At 35.2% G+C, this 25172-nt stretch overlaps 1 protein-coding gene across 8 annotated transcripts in view; it reads right to left on the reverse strand.

Moving 5' to 3' along the window:
• MTA3 (metastasis associated 1 family member 3) overlaps positions 1-25172 on the reverse strand; it is a 159539-nt gene that overhangs the window by 76557 nt on the left and 57810 nt on the right. For all 8 annotated transcript variants that reach the window (XR_013994635.1, XR_013994636.1, XR_013994637.1 and 5 more), the window contains 3 exons: positions 18582-18708; positions 4041-4104; positions 918-1035 (listed from right to left, as the gene is read on the reverse strand). Coding sequence is in view for 5 of the 8 variants with exons in the window: in XM_081068721.1 (XP_080924847.1) it covers positions 918-1035; positions 4041-4104; positions 18582-18708 (309 nt within the window). In the remaining 3 variants the exon portion in view is untranslated. The remainder of the gene's footprint in view (positions 1-917; positions 1036-4040; positions 4105-18581; positions 18709-25172) is intronic.

The raw sequence follows: 25172 nt of genomic DNA on the forward strand, positions 1-25172 counted from the left end.
TTATGCTCGAAAAGTATTTACACTGTTTAATATATGTATAGATTTTCCAGTAGCATCATTTGCAATAACAAAAAATGCAAACACCTAAAAGTCTACCAGTGGGAATGGAAAAGGAAATTACAACACATCTATGCAGATATAAAAACTGTATAGTCACTAAAAAGAAGAGTCACTCTATTCATAGGTAAAGATGCTAAAGATATACCGTTGACTGAAAAGAAGCAGTTGCAGAATAGCATGTGCAACCAGCCACTGCATAGGAACCATTCCTGGATGGAATATAAGCCAAAGTGTGAACAAAACAAACATACTCTATACAATCATAGTAATTAAATATGGGTTTGGAATGAAGGAAAGGGGATCGCAACCATTTCCTACGTTATACATTTCCTTATTTTGTGTTTTATTTTTTAATAGTACGAATATTTTACTTTTGAAATCAGAAAATAAAGGTTTTGAGTGTACATTTACTATAATAGGAAAAAATAAATTATGTCTTGCTAGGAAGATGTTTTTACAATGCAAAGCATTGAATCTCTCTAGTACATAAAGTACCCACATCAGCCAAAACCCCCACCAAAATGTAACTGTTCTCTAGATTTCATGGCCTGTCAGATAGACGGCTTGCAGGCACTGGGGATCATACTGAAACACAAGTTCTAGAACATAAACATTAATCTTAAAGTTGTATTTAAAAGAAAAACCCAGCCAGAAAACTAAGAAAAATGTGAAATCGAAAATGAATAAGTAATGACATTATTAGTCCCCTGCTATTTTTTGCATTTCTAAAATTGGAAGAACTCATAACTTTTAAACTTTAGCCTAAAAGTTTTTTCTCCCACATGAGGAAAAGAATATCTGATTTTCAAGATAGAGTGTATGTTTTCACAGGACTTAAAACCCAAAGAAAAACATACCTTCTAAGAGCATTTCTGGAATGTCTGCTTGATATCTAGGTCCCACTCTGATTTCACCTTTGTCAGCTAATAATGTTTTCACTGAGGGGTCATAGACCAATGAGTAGAAAAAGGTATCCTGGGGGAGAAAAAAAAAGACAGAAAATACCTAGGTAAACTTTATATGAAGCAATAAATCTAATGTCACAATGATGAAACCATAAAACTTCAGAGTGTATAAAATTTCATTTTAGTGAATAAATTCATAAATCTTTAAGGAGAGCATGATGCTACTGTCATCATGTAACACAATGTAATATTAAAGCAGGCCAAAACAAAGAGTTTACAATAAAAGTACAGTATAAAGATTTATTTGATTTGGTCTAAAAGAAAAGCCTGTTCTAAAACAGGGTTTTGAAAAGCTAGCGAAGTTAAGCCCTAAATTCGAGGGTAAAACACCTAAAATCAAGTCATTTTTTAACCCTCTAAAGCCCACACTACACAGTATGGATGTCTTTATAGATACCCAGCACTCTTACTTTTGGAGTGCCCATCCCACGTTCTATCAAACTATTAAAACACATACATCCATATTAAATAAACCATAGAAGACTGAGCTTATATGCAGTTTACTAATTAAAATGTCACACTGTACACATTTAATTCAACATCTATTAATTATAATTCTGAAGCTCTCCTTTAAATTCTGACGCATTCATAGGTATATAAACATCACTACACATACCACCAGCACACCTACTGTGGGTCCCTAGAAACACAAAAAGGCCCTAGTGTCTGAGCCTAATGGATAAAATGACAGGGCCACCTGTTTTTTGCTGAATTCTGCATAACCAATGGAGGTCATTTGAACATAGAGTCTTGTCCCTGCTTCGCACTATGATTCTGAGGGTCACTTACTGCACGACTCTGTATTATATCTTGGAAGGACCTTTCCTTACCATCAGCACTTTACCAAGACCCAACCAAGAAAACTGCAAATAAGAGAAAATCTGTCAGATTATAAAACTTTCTTTCTCCTTTCAAGGTCTTCCAGAGTATGACAACCGGAAAGGAGAAAACCAGAAGAGGAGATACCATCCACTGAGCAATTCTGCACTGTGTTTTAATCATGGGTCACTGACAGGAGAAAAGATTAAACAATAAAACTGTTCAAAAGTCATACCAATATGTGACAACTTATGCATGTGAAAAAATGCTAAGAAAAAGAATATATAAATCAACCTGCTTAATAGTTTGATGGGGTGGGGGGAGCAGTATGTAATCAGAGTTGTTTCTTTGTTTTTATAAGACGGGAACAACAAAGATTGTTACTAGGTAACTAAAGCTATTGCCACTGGCTTACCATCAACTTTACAAGTAGAGATATTTCAGGTCACTTTTAGTCCTAAAATGTTTAATAGAGTATTCCATAAAAACAAGGTTTGGCCGTACTTTACTGTAAAATGAAATGAAATGATTATTTAGGGCCAACATAAGTTGCTCAGACTCTAGATTTATATGTACTGATATGTGCATATATTCAAAATATGTTTAGTTAAAATAGAAGTTGTAAAAAAGGAGGAAGAAAGTGTTCTAAGAGTTGTTTAATCAGTCAATTTCAACAACATAGAATTAGAAAACCATTAGAAAGCTGCCCTTTGAGTGTTACCATCTTCAAATATGCCAAACTCAGTATTTTAATATGACTAAAAAAAACTTCCCAAGGGTCAGTCTTATAATGGATAAAGTAGCAAATACACATCACAAAACTGTATTTCAAATTCAATATACAGTCCTTAGCATATACAAATGTAATGTAAGCAGTTTTATTTTTCCTAAACTGCTTCCTCTGCAAAAAAAAAAAAAAAAAAGAAAGAAAAACTCCTTAAATACACTGCCAAAGGTCAGTTCCTAGCCCAAAGATTGATAAAGGACTTTATCATCTTTTATCAAAGTGGGGGGAGGGGAATGTAGAAAAAAATTCCTAAAGACCTTTGCAAATTTTCATTTACTATAGCCCTTAGCATATACAAATGGTTAACAATAAATTAAAAAGCAAAAATTACCACTTTAAAAAAAATCCATTCTTGATAGCCAAAAACACCAATAAAATATACTGAAACATACTGAATGTTTCCTCCTTTTATTTGTTTCTGGGAACTAATGCTAACTTCTGAGCATTATTATCCGTATTATTATCGACCATTCTGTTGGACAGACTGATGACAAACCCTACTGCCTTCTTTTCTAAATTTCACATATAACTTATAACTTTATAAGTTATAAAGACTATTAGCCTTTTTCTGCCTTGAATATTTATTTACTTTTAGTTTATTAGTTTCTGATGTATAGTAGTTCTACGTATTTTTATCTATCTTTTTAGTTAAGTTTTTTCATTTGAGATAAGAGGGTCATATTTGAGTATGATAAAAAATGCCCCTTTAATTCTTTTTTAAAAATACATATATATAATAAAGATTTGGGGAAAACAAAAACACTATGAAACTATAAAGGTTAAATACTGAAACATCGTCAACAGTAAAATATTTTTCCCATAATACAAATTGTAATACGTCACATAAATCTGCATAACGAAGAATATTCTGTTTATAAGTTCTTCCCTTTACTGAAACACTTGTTAAAAATGTTCGAAAGTTTCTTGCTGAAATTTACAGAAAGTAGTTTTAGTTGACAAAGTTTATTAAGGTTCAAGACAAGAAAGCAGACCTCCAATGGTAAAATCTCATGTGGAAAGAGTCTAAAAGAAAACTATTTACTGAAAAAACAAAACAGTAAAAGCAAAACAAAAAACCAGGGAGCACCAAGTACAGTAAAGTCACTTTTTCACAAAGCTAAAAATGTTTCTTCCACTACAAGCTAAATCATGTGCTATGCTTTATAAAGCCTCTCATTACCAACTGAAAAAAGAGAGACAGACACACACAAGATACAGGAGTTTTTGCCAACCCTCATTTCAGTTAACCAAAAACAATCAGATTACCCAAATGCGTTCTAGTCATTACACTTTTACTATAATACTGCTATTGTAGTGCAATGATTTGGTACAAGTAATACATTCAAAGGTCCGGGCTTCATGTGAAACAAAGGGGAAAAACACACACAACAAGTATAATTGTGAGTTACCTCTTTATCGAGATACGTCAGTACTGACTCTGTCTCATTCAGAAGGGCGACACTGCACTTCCCCCTGTTGAAAGAGGGAAAAGCGAGTAAATAAATGTAACAAAGGCTACTTCACCTTCACAGCGATGACACAGACAGAGTAAGGAACATTCAAAATGAAAAGTTGGTATTCAGAAACCAGCGGGCAGTTAGGAATAGATATATACACATATACTTAGACTGGCTTTACAATCCTGGTGCTGCCGAACCTAAAACAAAAGACTGTCTTTGTAGACATTCATCGGGAGGCTAATCCGTGGAAGAAACTGTATTCGGCAGTAAACCCTTATAACATAAAACACTTTATAGGCATTTCCTAATTATTCAAGAAAAAAAAAAGAAGAGTACAATGAAACCTAGATTTCCCTAAAATAATGTTCAGATTTTTAAAGTAGTCACTGCATATGAGAACCAAAAACAATACATTCATATCAGGATTAACTAACTTACCTTTATTGAAATCGTTCTAAAGACTAGTTAAAATTTAAACACAAGGAAATTCTACAGAGCAAGGGGCAAAATAAAGATCTACAGACTAACAGACCTTGAAGTCTGATGGCATTTACCTTTGATCCTAAGCCCTACGTGCGAGTTTGGAAATGAATGTCTATTTAAAAAAAAAAAAAAAAGACTTGTCTAGACTTAAGAAAAATTAAGGTTATCCACGTAAAGGCACTTATGACAAGCACTTTTAAAATCATCCTCACTAGCCTGAAGAATTCAATGTAGCTACAAATTTGACAAGAGAATTTCGATAGACTATTCACGTTACAGACATTGGTCAGGGCTCACAAAATATTTTCTAAATGTCATAATGTCATTTGATTTTTCTAAACAAAAGTCACTTCTTGTTCCCCACAAAATAACAAGCAAAAACAACCACATCACATACATATTACATAGGAAGCTAGAAGAGTTGCTGTTGGATTATCAGAATGAAAAACACTTCAAAGAAAAAATTACCTAAAATGAAATGCTCAATAGGTTTTTAAAAAATTAGTTCTCTAACATTTTGCAATACTATTAATATAGCCCTTACATTAAAAAAACACATTTCTTCTCATAAAAACATCTTTTTCTGGTAATCATCTTAGGTTAACATCACTTCAAAAGATTTCTCCAACAGCCTGTGTGGTATTTTCATATTATCCTATCAAATCTCTATTCTGGTTACCAAGAGTTACAAAGGTTTCGTTTTGCTAATATATTTTATTCATGCTATTACTGAAGCATAAAATTTAACATTATTACTTCAGCACACATAACAACACTCAAAAGTCAACAATTACCTGACATGCTCTTACATACCGTGTTTCCCGGAAAGTAACACCTAGCCGGACAATCACTTCTAATGCGTCTTTTGGATCAAAAATTAACATGAGACACAATCTTATTTTACTATAAGACCCGGTCTTATTTTACTGTAAGACCGGGTATAACATAACATGACATAACATAACAATATAAATAAACAATATAAAGTACATGATACCAGGTCTTATATTAATTTTTTCTCCAAAAGACGCATTAGATCTGACTGTCCCGGCTCATTCTTATTTTCGGGGAAACACGAAAGGACAGAATTACAAGCAGGGAAATGGCTCTATTGCTGTTAGCATATCTACAGCTGCCACAGAACTTCTATGACCTGTGAATATGTGCTCACACATGCAGCATGCTTAAGTACTAAATGGGGCTTCCAAAATTACATGCCATTGATTTTTCTTTGCTTCAATAAGAGCTGACAAAGCAGTATTTCTAACATTTAATACTGAATTACTGAGAAGAACTAAAAAAAATTTTTTTAAGTTTCAAAAGTTGAGTCTTTTTTAATGGGAGGAGCAAAAGCAGCTACATGTTATTTTAATAGATACCATTTTAATAGCTACTTGAATTTTAAGGGTTAACAGACTGAAAATTCTAATAAACACTATAGTATACCTAAAGTCTCCTCCATACTGTCTGAAATGACAAGAGGATTTAAACTGAATCATTAAACCATTATTTTCATAATTATATTAGGAGATAAGAAAACATTGATTATATTGTTTTTGAGTCACATGATTAAAAAAATAGGATACCCCAGCCAATCTAAAATATAAATTATTTGGGGGAATGGAGTTTTTATGCAAAGATGAAAGGATAATAGGTGATTTTAGTTTTTAAATTTTCTTTACTATATAACTATATTGTACTTTTTCCCCAAATTAAAAATGAAAATCCAACACTTGAAATTTTTATGTACATATATTAACAGCCAACAAAGCAAGAGGTTGAGTCAGAATTATTTTATGAAGTAAATATGAATATGTAATTAACACATGTACTATATGCCAAGAGTTGTTGATAAAAGTAGTTTAAAAACAGATTTAAAGTGCTGGCTTCCTTTATGCCAAATAAATGTTGGCTCACAGATAAACACATGATAAATTTTAAACTAAACCCAAACTAAGGGCACCATTATTAAACTCTGAATATAGATAACCCGATTGATTTATGCTGAATCTCAAGCAAGGATCCTAATTGTTCTCTTCCACAACCTTTATGGAATAAAGATACCCGAACATGATGTTATAAAACATTTCAAAGAATATAACAAAGAAAGATCGCTCCAGGCTCTCATAATTATTCATTCTGCTTTTATACAGGGAACCACACAAGAGCAAAGAATTTCTATAGAGATAACATACTTTCCCACAGATCATTCAAAAAGTTCTTAAAAATAGACTGTTTCAGAAGACTGTGCTGGATGCTGGGGCAGAGAGACAGTAAATAAATAATCACTAAACAAGACGGTCCCGTGTTTAATGGCAGGTGCTGATCAGCCTACTATTTGCTTAAGAGGATGTCCAGTATAATCCCGTAGACTCCAAAATCATATGTAAAAATATACATACAAGTTATATATTTCTTTTATCTAAAGACAGTACCAATTTGTGGAAGTGAAACAAAAGAGAAAGTTTACATTAGTCTCCATCTCCACACTTCCTGAAAAGTTTCCTTCAGTTTCATATAACTGTAGCTTGTAAAATGGGTCAGGACCACCATCCCTGAAAAACTGCAAATTTCTTAGTGCCACATCAGAACCACTGAATCCAAGTATCTTGGGGACAAAGGGATGTACATGGTTAACAAGCATCACCACGTGACCCTTAGGCACACTGAACTTGGTACCGCCAGTACAGATGCAAAGTCTGACTTTAAACTGTCCTTCTCCAACCAGAGTCATTATTTCTTCATCAAAAAAGGCATTTTTCTTGTTGGCCTTATGAGTCTTACATTTGTTCTATATTCTGAAGATTTTTTCATGTAAAAAACCATGCTAGGTTCTGTAGTTGGAAATTCACCAAACTAGTTTTATACAGCATTTCATCCAGTGAATACAATGAACAACCAAATCAAAAAGTAATCAAGTTCAAAGATGCAAAAGGCTTTTAGAAAATTACATCTCTCAACAGCAACATTGTAAGATAGGGCAAAAGATTCAAAATTCTGAAGGAAATCATTTCTAAACCAGATTTATTTGCCTAAACAAATCTCCAGCCAACTGTGAAAAACATTTTCAGATAAGCAAGGACTAAAAAATTTTTACATTTTAGATGACTGATCAAAAAGGGAAGTCAAAACAATCATTAGACTCCAAGGAAAACAAAAGGTTGTATGAGAAAGAATATATGTGGGAATATTTACATGTTCATAAAACATAAAAGACTGATTAAGTTAAACAAAAGTTGTGATATATTGGAAACACAAGAGAAAGTAAAGAGAGATTTCTAAAGTTGAAAAATTAAGAGTAGCAGTATAAGAGTGTACACAGCGAGAAGCCACTGTCGGAGAAATTGAAAATTACTACCAAGGGGAAACCAGTCATACTATTGCTCAGTATTATTATACAGCTATATACATATTTTTTACTTTTAAAAAATGAAATTTAAAGTAAAAGGGGATCCTAATTAGATGAAATGCATACATTTGTCTGAATACTATATATATTAAGAGACAAGGATTATTTACAATGACTGTCAGGTTTCCTCAACCCTGGCATCACTGACATTTAGAACCAGATAATTCCTGGTTCGTGCCCATCCTGGACGCGCACGACGTTTAGTAGCATTCCTGGCCTCCACCCACTGATGACAGTAGCATCCCCACACCTAGGTGTGGCTACCAAAACTGTCCAGACTGTGCCAAATGTCCTGCAGGAGACAAAAATGCTCCTGATGAAGGGGCATTCAGAGTTGTGGAACTATACATTAGAGAATTGTTGAACTACAGTTTTCTTAACTATATCTTAGTAATAAACATTTAAGGACTGCCTATGTAATCAATAGAATATAATTTTATGGATATTTGGATTATAAAAAGGAGGACAAAGGGAAAGGTTTCTGGGAACCTTTAAACATTTCTATTCAAAGATATGTTTTCTGTTGTTAATATTGTTTTAACAGATGTTAAGAGATAAAAATTAAAAGAGGAGCAAAAAAACTGTAACATCTGTTTCAGTAGATAAGGTAGAGAGGAATGAAAAGCCAAGAAAAGAAGTTTCGGCTTAATGTGGATTTTGTGAAGAAAAATGACAAGCAGTGTTTTGGAAAGATCGTTCTGTCCATGGCATGTGGAGACTACCAAAGGAACAAGATTTTAATCCATGATTCTGGAGATTTGATAAATATGAAAGAAACTGCCAAAGAGTAATTCAGGGGGCAAAACAAATCCTTTTCTTGGAGCCACTTTTCCCTTTTATATCTAGGAGGAAGTGAAATGTCCAAAAGGCACTAGGTTATTAGGAAGTTCCTATTCTCAGACCTTTCCTCAACAGTGTGGAACACCAGTATTCAATATTCAGAACAATGTGTAGGATATACTTTCATCTAACCCAGTTCTTTTCTGCATTGTGATTTTGGCTGGAGAAGAAAACATTTCAACCCATAGGGACTAAATCGATCATTTCGAAGGAAAAGTCATACAGTATAAACAAAACATGAAAGAAAAAGTGTGGTAAACATGTAGACTTTAAAATGTTAAATTGAAATATGATTTTTCTCCACTTACTGTTATTTTGCCTCTAGTTCTCCTTCTACTAGCAATCCTATGAATCTAAGCACACTAGGTAATTAACTTCCTTATGTAAAATTCATTTAAGTATTTTATAGTCATCAATAGTGCTCTTTAGGCTAATTCAAATTTTGATTACAAACACCAAGAAAATTGCAAAAATTTAACATCTTAAAAGAAAAACATCAGTATAATAAAATGTGAGGAAGAAAACTGCCTTTATTAAAAATAATTTTAAAGATTCAATTCCAAGTAAGTTTCTTTGACATTATTAGTCAACTGAAGAGAGACTACTAATTCAAGTGGAGTTCTAATTTATTACATGTATGCTTAAAAGTTAGCATTGCTACCTAATTTTCAATAAACATAAGTCTTCTCTGAAGATAACAAAAAAGGTCTCAGACATATCATAAATTAAATGTACAAATTACAAATCCTTTCAGGCGTATCTCCCTGCTTTGACTAACACAGAAATATGAAGAAAGAAATACAAAATTCAGAAAGCATAATTAGGATATTTTCATTTATTTTACTTGGTATAATTTATTTTGTACATATCCTCACAATGACACATATAAAAGGACCTATGTACAAGTTTATTTTTGCAGTATTATTTTTCACAGCAAAAGACTAAAATGAAACAAATATCTATCTATTAGGATTAAATAAATTAGAAATATAAAACAGCCATAGAAAAGAATGAGGCAGATCTTTCTGATCTGATACAGAACTAGGCCCAAGATATTTCATTTAAAAAGTACAACATAAAAGCATCTTAATTTATAATTTACTCCACAATTTACTTACAGACACAAACACACACACATTTAATAAAACGTTATATAGTTTGTACTAAGTAGTATGTATATCATTTCTAGAAGTATCCATAGCATTAAGAAGAAACAACAGACCCAAAATGGAGTCACTTGTGATCAACTCCACCAAGGCTAATCTAACTGCAGTGTCAGTCTCTCCCAGAAGGAGAATTTTAAACCAATAGTCTGGAATTTCCAGAACAACACTAAAAAGGTAATCTGCCTAATAAAACCCCCAGACTTAAGGAAGATAAGGTAACCTTGCCTGAAATAACCTCCGTGTCCTACCCTCCTTCTGCCTCTAAAAACCTTCCATTTTGTACAGCCCCTCAGAGCTCCCTTCTATTTGCTAGATGGAATGGTGCCCAATTCATGAATCATTTAATAAAGCCAACTAGATCTTCAAATTTACTCAGTTGAATTTTTGTTCTTTAAAAATAAGATTCTAGAAAGTTAATGGGCTGGGGGACTGTACAGGAGTGAGGCATTTTATTGTGTAATGCATATTTTTATTTCTGATCCATGTCAATATATTACATATCTCCCCCAAAAAATGTTTAAATGTTTAAAAAAGGGGGTTGAGGGGAGAACCAGTGTTCTTTGATCCTGACAACAAAAAGGACTCTACTTCCCACTGATTTTGGACCCCAGGTTACTCCAAGCCTTCATCCAAACCAGGTATACCATCCCCCAACACAGTAATTCACAAAAAATTCACTATGGCAATCTAGTCCCATCAACTCCCATCTACTAATGACAGCTTTGCAGTCTTTGGAACATTTTTTGATTAAAACAAAACAAAACATCTGCTTATAGACAGGAATTCTCTGTTCATTTATTAGTTTCTGATATGTATGACCATCTAAAGAAGAAAAGGTCTACCTTCAAATATTAATTGTTCTAGGTAAAATGTGAACCAAATTTTTTTCAAATTACAGCTTTTGAAAATGGATAGCAATGTTTTTTCAATACTGAATAACTTATTAGGGTTACAAGGCATTTCCCAAACAGTTTAATAAGTCCATTTCACAACGAGACAAATGCCAATATTGTAAGGTACTTTTGTTCAGTGACCTAACTGAAAGAAGTTTAACAGCATTCCAATAGCAAGGAGGAAAGATAGCATTTTTTCAGTTTCAACAGAATAATGAATTAAATGACGGGCAAAGCCCATGTGTTTATCTCCTCTCTAAGATTCCTTTAAGTGATAGCAAGAGAATTAGAAATAAAAGAACTTAAAATCACTATAAAGTGGGGGCCATCAGTATATGAAAGAGTTCAGAAAATTCTGGAAGACAAAGGCAGATAAGAAAGACTGCGTATTGCACCAAAGTTCAAGATAAGCATTTCATCAACAGGGAAACATTAAGATAAAGAACGAGGAACAAGTGTCCACTATATACGTTACTATTAAACATGGCACTGGAGGTTTTAGCTAATACAATCAAACAAGAGAAAATAATTAAGAAACAAAGCCAAAAGTATGCATAAAGAGAGCTGATGCTAGGGAAAAAACGGAACTGATTTATGGAGCAGAGCCCTAAAGAAGCTCCAGGAAGAACGGGACCTGGAAAAGCAAACTCCACATTCTAACAGACAGTCTACCAGCAAAGTCCACCCACATAAAGGGAGCTCCTGGTCAGCCTTGCCATTATTCCCTTGATTTTAAATAAGAACAGACTGCTATGAATCATCTAATATTTAAGGAAAGACTATAGCACAAGAGATAAATACCAAAAAAAAAAAAAAAAGAAAATTCAAAGATCAAAAACAGAACCTGGAGGAAAAAGCTGGTTTAAGCAATAAAACTTTAAAAATACAAATTATAATCATTAAAAAGATTTGTGAAGATACTGCATTCATAGCAAAAATAGGATGCATTGAAAATAACATTCAGGAGACAAAAGGAGCTTCCAAAATTTTTAAATGTGATAGGCAAAATTAAAATATAACGAGATGGGCTGGAATATAAAAGTCAAAGATTTAGCTCAGAACAAAAACCAGAAGATATATGACAGTAGACAAAGACAATCAAGGAAACGTAACATATAAGCAATAGAAGTACTTGAAAGGGGAGGGGGGAAACCATGAAAGAAATATTAGGGGAAAAAATTCCCAGCAATAAAGGAAGACAGGTATCCAAATATCCTCACCACTGAGGCATCACTTAAACCTCAGGATACAATGGGTAAGAGAATTTTAGGAAAATTTAAGAGGGTGGGGGGAGAAACAGGTAGTATACAAAGTAGGGAGAATCTATGTGGGATAAATCTCAAGAAATCCTTGCCTATTCCAAGACAGTGGCACTTGGATTAGTTTTTGAGTGAGTCCTCTTTCTTTAACTATCCTCCCCTCCTTCTACTGTTCCATCATTCATTTTCCAACCGTATTTCTCACATATTTAAAAAGAAACCAACCATCTAGCAAAAGCAAAGATGACAACAGTGATGCAGAAGAGGAAACACTACTTAACGAGAGGGAGCTCCACACAAGTAATGTAGCTCGCCTTCCATTTCAAGTCAATTCCAGCAATGTGCGGCCAAAAGCCAACAAATACACGTAAGATTAGAAAAGAAAGTATATTAATCATATACTAAAATGGTTAGTGCTGCTGGGTAGAGGAATTATGGGGGGCCACGCTAAAAGAGGGAGGGGCCCCCGGGTGTCTTTTTCTGTATTTTCCACATTTCAACAATAAATTATAATTCTTTCATAATCAGAAAATAAATAAGAGCTTATTTTTAAATTTTAATATGCAGTAATAATGAGAGAATGGCAAAATGGCATATTCATAACATACTGTGGTGGAAATATGATGTAAACTGATAGAATAATTCTTGAAGGAAATTTACCATTTTGCAACAAAAACATTTGAAAAATGTACCCTTAAATTAGAAACAGGTCTGCTATCAAATGGTAATAGTTCATGTTACTACTTTACTACTACTGGGGAAGGGAATATAAAGAGTAGGTTTCAGTCGATTTCCATCTATTCTGTTTTCATCATGACCAGCCATGTTGTCAGGCAAGAAAGGGGATAAAAATGAACACAAAATGGCATTCTCCCTCTCTAATATCCAAATTTTAAATTATCACTCTCCCTCATTAGATGTCTAACGTGTTTTCATTTCAGAAAAGTTAGAAATATAGAAAAGCATAAAAAGTTACTTGCATTTCCTGATATTAAAATAAATTTGAAATCTATCAAATACCAACTTCCTGTCTACATTTGTGATACAGACATATGCTTTTATTTAGTGAAAATCATCCCCCTTATTCACAAAGTAAAAATCATTAACTAAAAAAATAAACCATTCTGCAGTAAAAGTATTAGTAAATATACTTCTACAAAGTTGCATAAGAACTTCTGTTAGATAAAATCCAAAAAGTAGAACTGGTGGGTCAAGGATATGTACACATTACAATCTGACTTTTCTGAATCTACTAACACCAGATAGAATACAGAAGAGGTGCCTATTTCCCTACCCTCACCAACACTGGGTATTAAGATAAGAACTATAGTATTCTCTCTCTCAAATAACTCTTGTTGGCTAGAAACCTTTTCTATTTTTTCCTTTCTCGTGGTTTTTATAATATATACTGCTCACAAAATTATTTTGTTTCGTGACAATATGTACACAAAAAAAAGATTTGCTATCCTGGGCCTCTCCCTCCAGGTAAAAGCTTGATTTTCACTCTGAGTAAGTCGCTCTCTCCCTGAGAGTCCTGAGCAACCTGTGATTCCAAATAATCTTTTAATTCTCATAAAGGCACACAATCTAAAATTTCATTTAAGGTCAGTAGTAATGGAGACAACATTATTCTATTATCTGTTGATGACTTTTATTTCCTTAAAGAACAAAAATGAAATGAAATGCAAACTATGCAAGCTCTAAGTTCTGACTGGCTACTGTTCACTATGCTGCGCAGTGGGTGGGGGAAGGGAAAAAAGATACCAACATTCAAGGATCTTGACTCTAAAGTCAATGTCTGACTAGAACAATCTAGACAAATTATACATAAGCCCCAAGATTTGTATCAGCTAAGATACTTTTTCAACTAAATTAAGGAAGCTCCTCATTTTGGAAGTGAGGAGACCATTTTAGAAGCAACATGGCATCACTTAAACAATACAAGTTCACTACAAATTGTGGTTATAGCCAGTTTTTGGTAGAGCAATAAAGATGATTATAATTATGTTTGTATTCTGGAATCCTAATCTAAAACTGTTTAAAAGGAAAGAATGTAAGGTTTTCTATGAAGCACCTGCCATTAACAGACTGCTTGAACACCATGTGCATCTATGTCTTTAAGACCTATCACACCACTGACATCAAATTTAGGTCCTGGAATGGCTTCTCTGGCCTTTTTCAAAAGTATATTCAAGGTTAAGCAATGAAGTAGACAGGATCCTCACCAGCGATGCTTTGAACAAGGGCCAGGTCGACCAGCATGGACGTAATAGTTTCTCGATCACCACTCACTCCTCATACTCGGAGAACAAATCATCAGTCCAAGAGCCCCTCCTTACTGTAGGGCAACTCTAAGCCAACTATCCACAGGTACCTAAGGAAATGCTTTTAAGACACACTGAAGCATAAGTTCAAAGGCTCTGATCCAGATCCCAAGGTTGGCCGGTAGGAAATGACTGGCTCTTTTTAAATATGACTAACTAGCTGCACCAGAGGCTGGGAAGAGGAATCAATCATCACGCAAACAATGTAGTGATTTGCAGCTTTTAAAAATCCAGGCTTTGTGTGTTCCAGATGTGGAAAAACTGACAACGGATCATATAAAATACCCATCCATAAACTCAGCCACCCAATCAAGGAGGTGCCTCCCAATTGCTACCGTATAGTTAGTATTGTAACATCTTTCAGCATACCAATACAGTTTATCTGCTTCATTCAGTTTTTAATTCAGTTCTGCACATGTGACTTGAGCATCTAAACCGGAAAATGAAGTGAAAAAAACAGAAAATCAAAGAGCCTACGTTTTCGACAAGTTAGCTTTATTTCTGTCTCTGGTGCTTTTTTAATACGTACAGTGATATACACACCATAATACTGTGTCTGCAGCCAGTTAGTCTGGGTTCGATTTCTGAATCTGCCATGTAAAAGCTGTGAGTCTGACAAGTTACTTAACCTTTCTGTGCTTCAGTCTCATCAGTATAATGAAGGTTATAAGAGGACCTACTTCATAAAGTTATTATGAGAATTAAATGAGATACATGTAAAGCAACTGGAATAGCACCAATCATAAAGGTTAATAAATGTCAGAATTTTTAAAGGCTGAGTTCAATAAACATGGGCCATATTTAAGACTGAATGCAGTATTATACGTACAAGGTATGACCAAAAGATACGGTGAATGGTTAAATAAAGATAATTTATTACAGTAAAAGACACATTGCCATTAATCCCCCTCAAAATACTCCCTCTTGCTTCGAACACACTTATCCCATTGTTCTTGTCACTTTCGGAAGCAATTCTGGAAGTCCTCTTTCGTGAGTGTCTTTAGTTGCGCTGTCGTGGCTGCCTCGATGTCCTGAATCGATTCAAAACGTTTACCCTTCAAGGTCATTTTGACTTTGGGGAAGAGCCATAAGTTGCATGGTGCCAGATCCGGTGAATAAGGTGGATGAGAACACACGGTAATGTTTTTATTTGACAGAAATTGCCCTACCAGAAGCGATGTGTGGCACGGAGAGTTGTCATGATGGAGGATGAAGTAAAGACACTCATGAAAGAGGACTTCCAGAACTGCTTCAGGAAGTGGCAAGAACGATGGAATAAGTGTGTTTGAAGCAAGGGAGAGTATTTTGAGGGGGATTAATGGCAATGTGTCTTCACTGTAATAAATTTTTTTTAAATTTACAAACATTCACCGTATCTTTTGATCACATCCCGTACCTTGTACATATAACAAGTCCAGCAGCTGGCATAACAATCAATTTTACAATGCTTTACAGTGTATGCAGCATATAACCTATTATTAATGACCTAAGGCACTGTGCATGAAGCATGCTCCCTCTTCCCTCTCCCCAAAAAAATGTTCCAACGGCATTCTCATTACTCAAGTCCTATCTGTCTCACAAACAAGAAGTGAATCACTAACTCTACCCGGACCTGTCCCAGCCCTGCTCACTCTCTCTTCCAATCACAAGAAACAGAGTTGCTTCCCCGACACTTTGAGAGACTCACTTTTATAGTATCCATTGAGTGTTAGAGCTCACAAACTGCAAAGGACCACAGGAATGCCTCAGTTAGGTTTTCTCCTATGTTCCACATAGGACAAGGAAATTCTGGGCACTTGATAATGTCCCTGAGAATAAAAAGCCAGTATTCACCAAATTACCCCTCTTTGCTGCCAATGAACAATAGGGCTTCAGTAATTTTCTCCTGTTATAGCAGAAATAGATAGGGCATGACTTCAACATTAGCAAAATGTCAAAAATCACTCCAACATGCCCTTGTTCTACATCAGCATGAGGGCTGCTCAGCATGGCTCCATGTTTTGGCCAGAGACTGCCCCTAACCCCATTCAGCTGTTTAAAAATGGGAGCCACAGATGCAACAGTGTGGCTCTGTACTTCTCCCTCTCAAAAAAAATAATAAAAGCCCAAATGTCTGTGTCTCTTCATCATAATTCAGAAAAAGTGCTACCTGGTAAACTCCTTGAGTTTACAAGCTAGGCAGGAACCTTGTCTTACTCCCCAAGCACTTACTAAGCTACCTAATCTAGAATATACTCAGGAAATGTGTTCAACAGTGACTGATCACGTATACTATGTAATTTTTCTATGCTCAACACAGGGGTGTCTTGATAATTATATTTCAATATACTCTCTCAGTCCTTATGGAGGACGAAAAACATCACCAGTTTTTTCCATTCCAAGCAATCTGTTAAAGGAAACCAGCATTACTTGTAAACAGATTCCAAGCTATCAGAAGGGTAAATTAAAAATATACTTGCATGTTTTGGATACATTTTAAAAACCATTTGTCAGATTCTTGTTCTGGCAAGATTCTCATAACTGGTCACATTAACTTCTTGAGCTTAAAATGAATCTTTATATTCTAGCTTCTTCCAATTAAATAATAGATGCATATGGCTCTTTAGCATTTATTAGTTACATACATCTTTAAGAAAATTATAAAATGTTTTCATGTTCCACCTTTTTGGGCAAAAATTGAGTTTTCCTAATTTTTGAAATATCCCTACTTGTAGGTAAAATGACTGTTCCCAAATTACCTGGCCTGAATGTCTTTTCTGGCAAAGGACCTAATTCACACAGAATTTACTAACTCAAGTCAATCTAAACATCATGTCGCCTAAAAAACCCAAATAAAGCAATGACATGATGTTAACTATTGTGGGGGATCAAGATATTTCTGAAAGGATTTGGAGAAAAAGGAATTATAGTTATCTCTGTCATACATTTACTGCCTTAAAAGATCTATATGTCTAATTTGAAAAGTATACAAAAGGTCCCTGGAGTTGGGGTGGGGGGTGGGGGCAGGTGGGTAAGCAGGTGTGTAACGTACAAGAACCAAATCACAGCTTTCGGAAGCCTCCAAGTCCGTCTGACCCCAAAAAGGCAGACTTAGATTCAGTACTGACATTGGGAGCTAAAGAAGAGGGGCAATTATCGAAATAGTTAATATATTTTATTTCTGTATATTAATTGTTTTAAAGATAATTATGACTAATAGAGAGCCGAATGAAAGAAATAAAGATTGTAAATAAGAATTGAAGGAATTTCTTTAACTTGAGGAGACAAAAACACTGCATTCCCTCATACCCATCACCCTGGCCATATACTGCCTCCTGTACATACCTATGCACACCTGTTCCCTCTACGTGAAACATGCCCCAGTCTCTCAAAGGCTGAGTATATGCCAGGTCCTTCTGAAGTTTTCCTGACCATGAGGTCAGTAACTGCCTATCCTCTGAGTTCAAACATTTTGTTATACCTCCAAGATACACCTATTACAGACAGCAATGAGAAACTGATCCACCGTGTTGGTGCTTAAATTTTACCACTACCAGATCATAAAAGATCACCACCTTTCCTCCACAATTCCCCAAACTACAAACCAGAGACTGAACATTTTCACTTTTGAATCCCATCATTGCACAGAGCAGATGCAAGTGAGTAGAAAAGAATATAAAGTTTTCATCCCAGAAGTCCTCCAAAGAAAATGAAAAGCCACATATTTTGCAAGGTCAAGAGTCACCTGCCTGGGAACCAGATTGTGGGTTCTAGCTCTTGGATTCTAATGACTCTATAATGTTCTAGGAATCTGGGAAGCTCAGCATTTCCCAAAATAGTGTCTGTTGGACACTATTCTGTAGGATGCTAACAGAAACACAAATGAATTGGGAAAATCTGGATGAAAATAAAGTTAAAATGGTTACTTTACTGCAGAACATTTTCAGGGCTTCTCTATGCTAATACACACCATAATTTCCAAGACAAAGTCCACTATGAAGCTTTTAGTAAACTAATTTGAGCAAGATCATGAGGAAAGTTTGGAAAATGCTTCAAAGAAGGTTGTTTAGGGTTTGTTTTTTTTTCAATTGTCAAATATTACTGAGTATTTCAAATCAACTTCTAAAAAGTTCTTACCTGATATGTGTTGCAGGCAGAGATTCATATTGGCGTGACAAAAAGAGCTCCCTATGTTTCAACTGATGTTTCTGCTTATCAGTCAAGTCGGCCTCAATAGTTGTTTCAGATTCTTCCTCAATTTCTTCTACATAAATGAAATTCAAAGAATTTATTATTACAAAGCACATCACCTATCTGGATATTAAGATAGAGCAAATCAACCTTTCGTTCAATATTTTCTTCATACTAATTTTGAATTTACATATTTAGCTTCTCATTTGAATTACATCCATAATATTAAGTTACCAGGGCCTCAAAGGAAGAACACCAATTTAAAAATGGCAGATGGAACATAATGTATATATCTCCTCTTCCCCCATCAAACCACACCAAAATGGCAATTAAAATGTATTAGCATTTCAGTGACAATGACAAATGAAGCAATAATGGAAGAAAGATTTTTCAACCAAAAAAAGGAAAATGTTTTAGAAGATGGAAAGCAGATGTTAAAAGAAAAAAAGTACAAATTTAGCCAAGTGAAGTGGCAATCGATGTGCATACAGAAGGATGACATGGAGAAGGATACCGAGGAAAAGGAGAAAGAGGAGTGGGGTGAAAAGCTATAAAAAAATAAAAATAAAAAATAAGAGGAAAGAATTGAAAGTCTCTCTACAATACAATGACAAAAATACTCTACTTAAAAAGAGAATAATCAAAAAACAAGAAATAGTATAACACATTTGAAATTTGATAACACAAATAAACAAACAGAAGGATTAGAAGGGAATGTTAAGGAAATTTCCCAGAAATTAGGACACTAAGGCAAAGAAATAACTGAAAATCCCAAAAGATAAAAAAAATACTCAAGAACATTCATGAAGTGCAACATCCCAATAATAAAAGTTCCAGAAAAAAACAGAGAAAACAGATTCCTTTACCTTTTTGGGGGGTGAGAGGGAGTGAGAAAAGACCTGTCAAAGAAATAATTCAAAAAAAATTCCCCTTACTGAGCAAGATGAATGTCCAGATTGAATTTTCAGCATAATTAATTTTTAACTGCTAACATGAAAAGATCACAAACGTTTACAGAAAGGAAACAAAGGTCACATGCAAAGAAATAAGATTCAGAGTGGAATCACATGTGAACAGCAACACTGAATGCTTAGATGGCAGAGCAATGCCAACCTAGAGGAAAAATGAAATTCAACCTAGAATTGCATAGTGAATTATTTACCAAATCTGAAAATAGAGTAAGGACAACCTTTCATTCATTCAACCAAGATTTATTAGGAGCCCAAACAGGCACTATTTAAGGTGCTGGAGACAAGCAGTGAGCAAAAAGGTTACTAAAAAGAAACAATTCAAAGTGTCTGCCTTTGGGAAGCAGACTTGGAAGGAAAGGATGGAACAGACAGGAGACAAAGTTTTACATGGGATTTTTTTAAAAAACGGTATTTATTACTCTTTTTTTTTAATTAAATTTATTGGGGTGACAATTGTTAGTAAATTTACATAGATTTCAGGTGTACAATCCTGTATTACATCATCTATAAATCCCATTGTGTGTTCACCACCCAGAGTCAGTTCTCCTTCCATCACCATATATTTGATCCCCTTTACCCTACTCTTTTTAAAGAAAAAAAATGACCACATTTCTTTTATAGCTATAATTGCAAATAATTTTAGATACAAAATTTTTAAAAAATACCTCTAGGGGCTCACAGATCTTCTGCAACCTTACCTGGACCAAACTATGTGACTATGAGAATAGAGGGAGCTCTGAGACTCAGAGAGTAAGGTGTGTGGGAATACTGGGAGGACTGGCTCTTCACACAGTAAGTAGAGCCCAAGTTCAGGCTGAAAGCCTTAATTTGGGGACACTGATTGGATGGAGACAGACACACACACACACACACCACATTTCTGCTCCTCACAATGCTTATCAATTCTTATTTATGGACCTAGGACCACATAAGAGCTTTTATCACATACAATCCCCTAGTTGTAGCCGTTCTTTTGAATTGTGTGAAGGTCATGAATGGGCTGTCAGGTCTTTTCCACTTTCAAATTTTGAAAACCCTAAACAGAAAATGACCTAGAAAAATACTCACCTAGCTGAAAAAAAAAAAAAAAAAAAAAAAAAAGAATTAAGTGATTTAAAATTCTCTGAATGTTCTTTTTAATGAACTACTCAAAGAGAAAAACAGCACTAAAAGAGTCATTTACTTGCAAGTCTAATAACATTTCACCAGTGGAGATCAATGAAGTTATTGCTGCATTGGCGCTATTAGCACCGGTATCACATATAAAATTATACTCTACCTAATTAGGATTTGATAAATTGTTGTCCTGTAAAACACAGCTAACTGAATTCTAATGTGTACCCTATAGAGCTTACACAGCAACAAGCTCTACAAGTAATAACAGCAGCAACTCTTATTTACGTATACAACTTCTTGGTACAGGGTGAAAACGACTAAAATCTCTGACATCCAACCGAACCAAAGACAAAAATCACAACATCTGAAACCCATTTTTTAAAACTTACAGTTAAATTTCACTTACATAGTTCTATAAATTTACATTGGCTTCTGAACAGGAATGACTCCCATGCCATTAACATACTAAAAACACCGAACAACCACAATGGCAAAAACCAGCATTTAGCGAATGAAAATTTGACAAGACCAAACATAACTATCCTCATCAAAAATCACGTACATGGGGCCCGGTGGCTCAGGGGTTAGAACTCCATGCTCCTAACTACAAAGGTTGCCAGTTCGATTCCCACATGGGCCAGTGGGCTCTCAACCACAAGGTTGCCAGTTCAATTCCTCCACTCCCGCAAGGGATGGTGGGCAGCGACCCCTGCAACTAAGATTGAACATGGCACCTTGAGCTGAGCTGCCGGATGGCTCAGTTGGTTGGAGCACGTCCTCTCAACCACAAGGTTGTCTGTTCGACTCCCGCAAGGGATGGTGGGCTGTGCCCCCTGCAACTAGCAATGGCAACTGGACCTGGAGCTGAGCTGCGCCCTCCACAACTAAGACTGAAAGGACACAACCTGACTTGGAAAAAAGTCCTGGAAGTACACACTGTTCCCCAATAAAGTCCTGTTCCCCTCCCTCAATAAAATCTTTTTTTTAAAAATCATGTACATGATAACACATTTACATTACAACTTTCTGAAACCACTTTACCGAGCTTGATGGAACATCACATTTGCTACCTTCTAAAAGTTATCCAAGTACAAGTCCCAAACTATATACAGTGACAGAAGAGACTGACACTCAATCATTTACTGTAGTTTCTTTATAGTTAGAAAAGTTTCAGGACACATAGTTTACTAGCAATACGGCACTTGGGGCACAGAGGGGAGAAAGACCACAGAAGGAAACCGTGCAAAGGGATTGTATAAAGTTTTAAGGAGCATTATTAAAATCACTATACTTAATACTGATGTCTTCTGTTTTAGCAGTACGTGCCACATAATGCATGACCAAGCAAGGCTCCACAAATTCCAAAGTTTTACTTAGACTGCAGGGTGAGAAGAAGCCATGGCCCAAAAGCTCAGTAAGGCTAACTGCACATGCAGGCTGAGGGCATGGAATAAGACTCGCACAAATAATGTCCAAGAAGCCAGGATGAGAGAGGAAGTCACACTAGCTGAGTAGTCCGGAGTGCCGGAGCATCCAGCTATCGGGTAAGGGAGTCCAGTCTCAGTAGCCGGCTGCAATCAGGAACTCAGACAAAGCTTTAGAGATTGGGCGTGTGACATGTATGAGACCAGAGTATACGACTGATCAACGTAGGTACCTGAACAAGGGACAGAATGCAGGGAAGGAGGAGCCATGACTGATTTCTAGGTAGGTACTTGACTTGAAACTGGGTGTTTTCAGAACAGCTCAGAATTATAATGCCTACATATTTAGTCAGGAGGGATGGAGGGGGGGAACGGACAGGAGCAGAGTTCTCCACAGGATGTTATCAAGATTCCTTTCATCTTTATTTTACCGAGATATCAGCCCACAGTGATAAGATGTTAGCTGATGCAGTCCATACAGAAAAGCAAGTGGTTAACAATCTGTCTATAGATACATTTAACAAGTACCCAAATGTTTGAAGGCATAATATTGGACTGAAAATACCTTAGGATTGGTGCGACTCAAGCCTGCCCGGTAAAAAAAAAAAAAAAAAAAAAAAAAAAAAAATCCTCAATAAAGGAATAAGCAAGCTGAGTAAAATTAGAAGGATTTTTTAATGACAACTGAGATTTCAAGGAACTATGTGAATAAAAAGAAAGAACCAGTTTGGCGGTCTAGAGGCAAATGATCAATAAACAAAAATCAATTATATTTCTATCACTAGCAACGAATAATCCAAAACTGAAAGTAAGAAAATTTCATTTACAATAACTTTAAAGGATACTTAGAAATATATTTAACAAAAGACAAAACATGTATACTAAAAACACACAACATCATTAAAAAAAATGGAACACTATTCTACCATAAGAAAAGATGGAATAATGACATTTGCGACAACATGGATGGATCTTGAGATTATTAAGCTAAGCGAAATGGTTCAGACAGAAAGTCAAGAGCCGTATGATTTCACTGATAATGTGGTATAGATATAAAACTGAAAACAACAAAGGAAAAAGACAAACAAATAAAAACTCATAGACACAGACAACAGTTTAGTGGTTACCAGGGATAAGGGAGGAGGGGTCGGTAGATGATGGTAAAAGGGATCAAATATATGGTGATGGAAGGAGAACTGACTCTGGGTGGTGAACACACAATGGGATTTATAGATGATGTAATACAGGATTGTACACCTGAAATCTATGTAACTTTACTAACCATTGTCACCCCCATTAAACTTTAATTAAAAAAAAAAACAACCCAAATAAATGCAAAGACTATGTTCACAGATTGGAAGACTTAATATTAAAATGGCAATATTTCCTAAATAGATTTAATGCAATCCCTACCAAAATTAGAACTGTTTTAGTAAAAATTGACAAACTAATCCTTAAGTTCCTATGGACATATAAGCGACCCATAATAGCCAAAATAATTTTGGGAAAAAAAACAAATTTAAGAAGACTTACACTTCCAGATTTCAAAGCTATAACAACCAAAATTATATGGTACTAATAATATAAGGATACACACATAGATCAATGGAATATAACTGAGAGTCCAGAAATGAGCCCACACGTTTATGGTTAATTCATTTTGGATAACAATGCCAAGACAATTCACTGGGGAAGTGAAGAGTCTTTTCTACAAGTGGTGAACTGGATATTCACATGTAAAGAATGAAGTTGGACCTCATACCATATAAAAAAAATCAATTCAAAATGAAAGAAAGACCTAAATGTGAGAGTTGAAACTATAAAACTCTTACAATAAAACAGAGGTGTAAATCTTCATGATCTTAGACTAGGCAATGGTTTCTTCACTGTGGCACCCTAAAGCATAATAAGCAACCAAAGGAAAAATAGATAAACTGGAATTATTTTTTAAATTCTGGTGCTTAAAAGAAAGCAAAAAGATAACCCACAGAATGGGAGAAAATATTTACACATCATGTATCTGATAAGAGTCTAGTATCCAGAATAGAGAACTCTTATAATTCAAGAAAAAGAACTGAAACTAATTTTTAAAAAGCTTTAAGTGAAAAAATTGTTTTCAAAAGACAGCTTTAATGCAATAAATGAATCTCTGGCAACATTTAAAAAAGAGAATAAAAAGACAATTCAATAATAGGCAAAGGATATGAACAGACATATCTCCAAGATATGCAAATGGCCAATAAGTACATGAAAAGATATTCAACATCATTAGTCACTGGGGAAATGCAAATCAAAACTACAATGAGATATTGCATACCAACTAGAATGATTTTAATAAAAAAGATAGCAAATGTTGGCAAAAATGTGGAGAAATTGGCATCTCTGTACATTATTAGTGGTGAAACCGAGTCCTTATTCCTTATGACTTTTGACTAAATTTAGTTTTAAATCCTAGCTCTAGAAATCATATCCCTCTCTATATATATTCCCCTCAGAGATCTAGTCTTTCCCCTGGATAATCAGCAATCCCCCAAGGCAGGAGAGGACAGTAGCCCGACCTAATGGTCACATGATATGGACCTCTGGCCGGCTAACGATAACATCTTGACCTAAGTTATGTTTCAGCTCCAGAGTTTTAAGATGGAATGACCCCCTGGCTACTTTCCCAGCAGACCAGACAGAGGGACTCCGGAAAAGACCTCAGAACAGTCCTCGAAATGTGAAGAAATGACTCATTATCCTTATCTCCAACCAATCAGCTCCCAACGTGATTCTCAACCCCTAACCTAGTGTCTTGTGATTTTGCCCTGTAATCTACACATCATCGGAGAGCCGGGTCTTTGAGTGCTAGCTCACCTGTGTCTCCCGGCTTGGCGCCATCTCCTTAAATAAACCTTACTTTCATTGCTGCAAACTCCTGTTCCTGTCTCCTTTGGCTTTGATGCACGCAAGCAAAATGAACCCCCTGAGTTCAGTAACAGTGAGAATGTAAAAGGGTGCAGGTGGATTATAAAACAACTTAGCAG

The sequence above is a fragment of the Rhinolophus hipposideros genome (assembly GCF_964194185.1).
Source record: "Rhinolophus hipposideros genome assembly, chromosome: 12".
NCBI lineage: Eukaryota > Metazoa > Chordata > Mammalia > Chiroptera > Rhinolophidae > Rhinolophus > Rhinolophus hipposideros.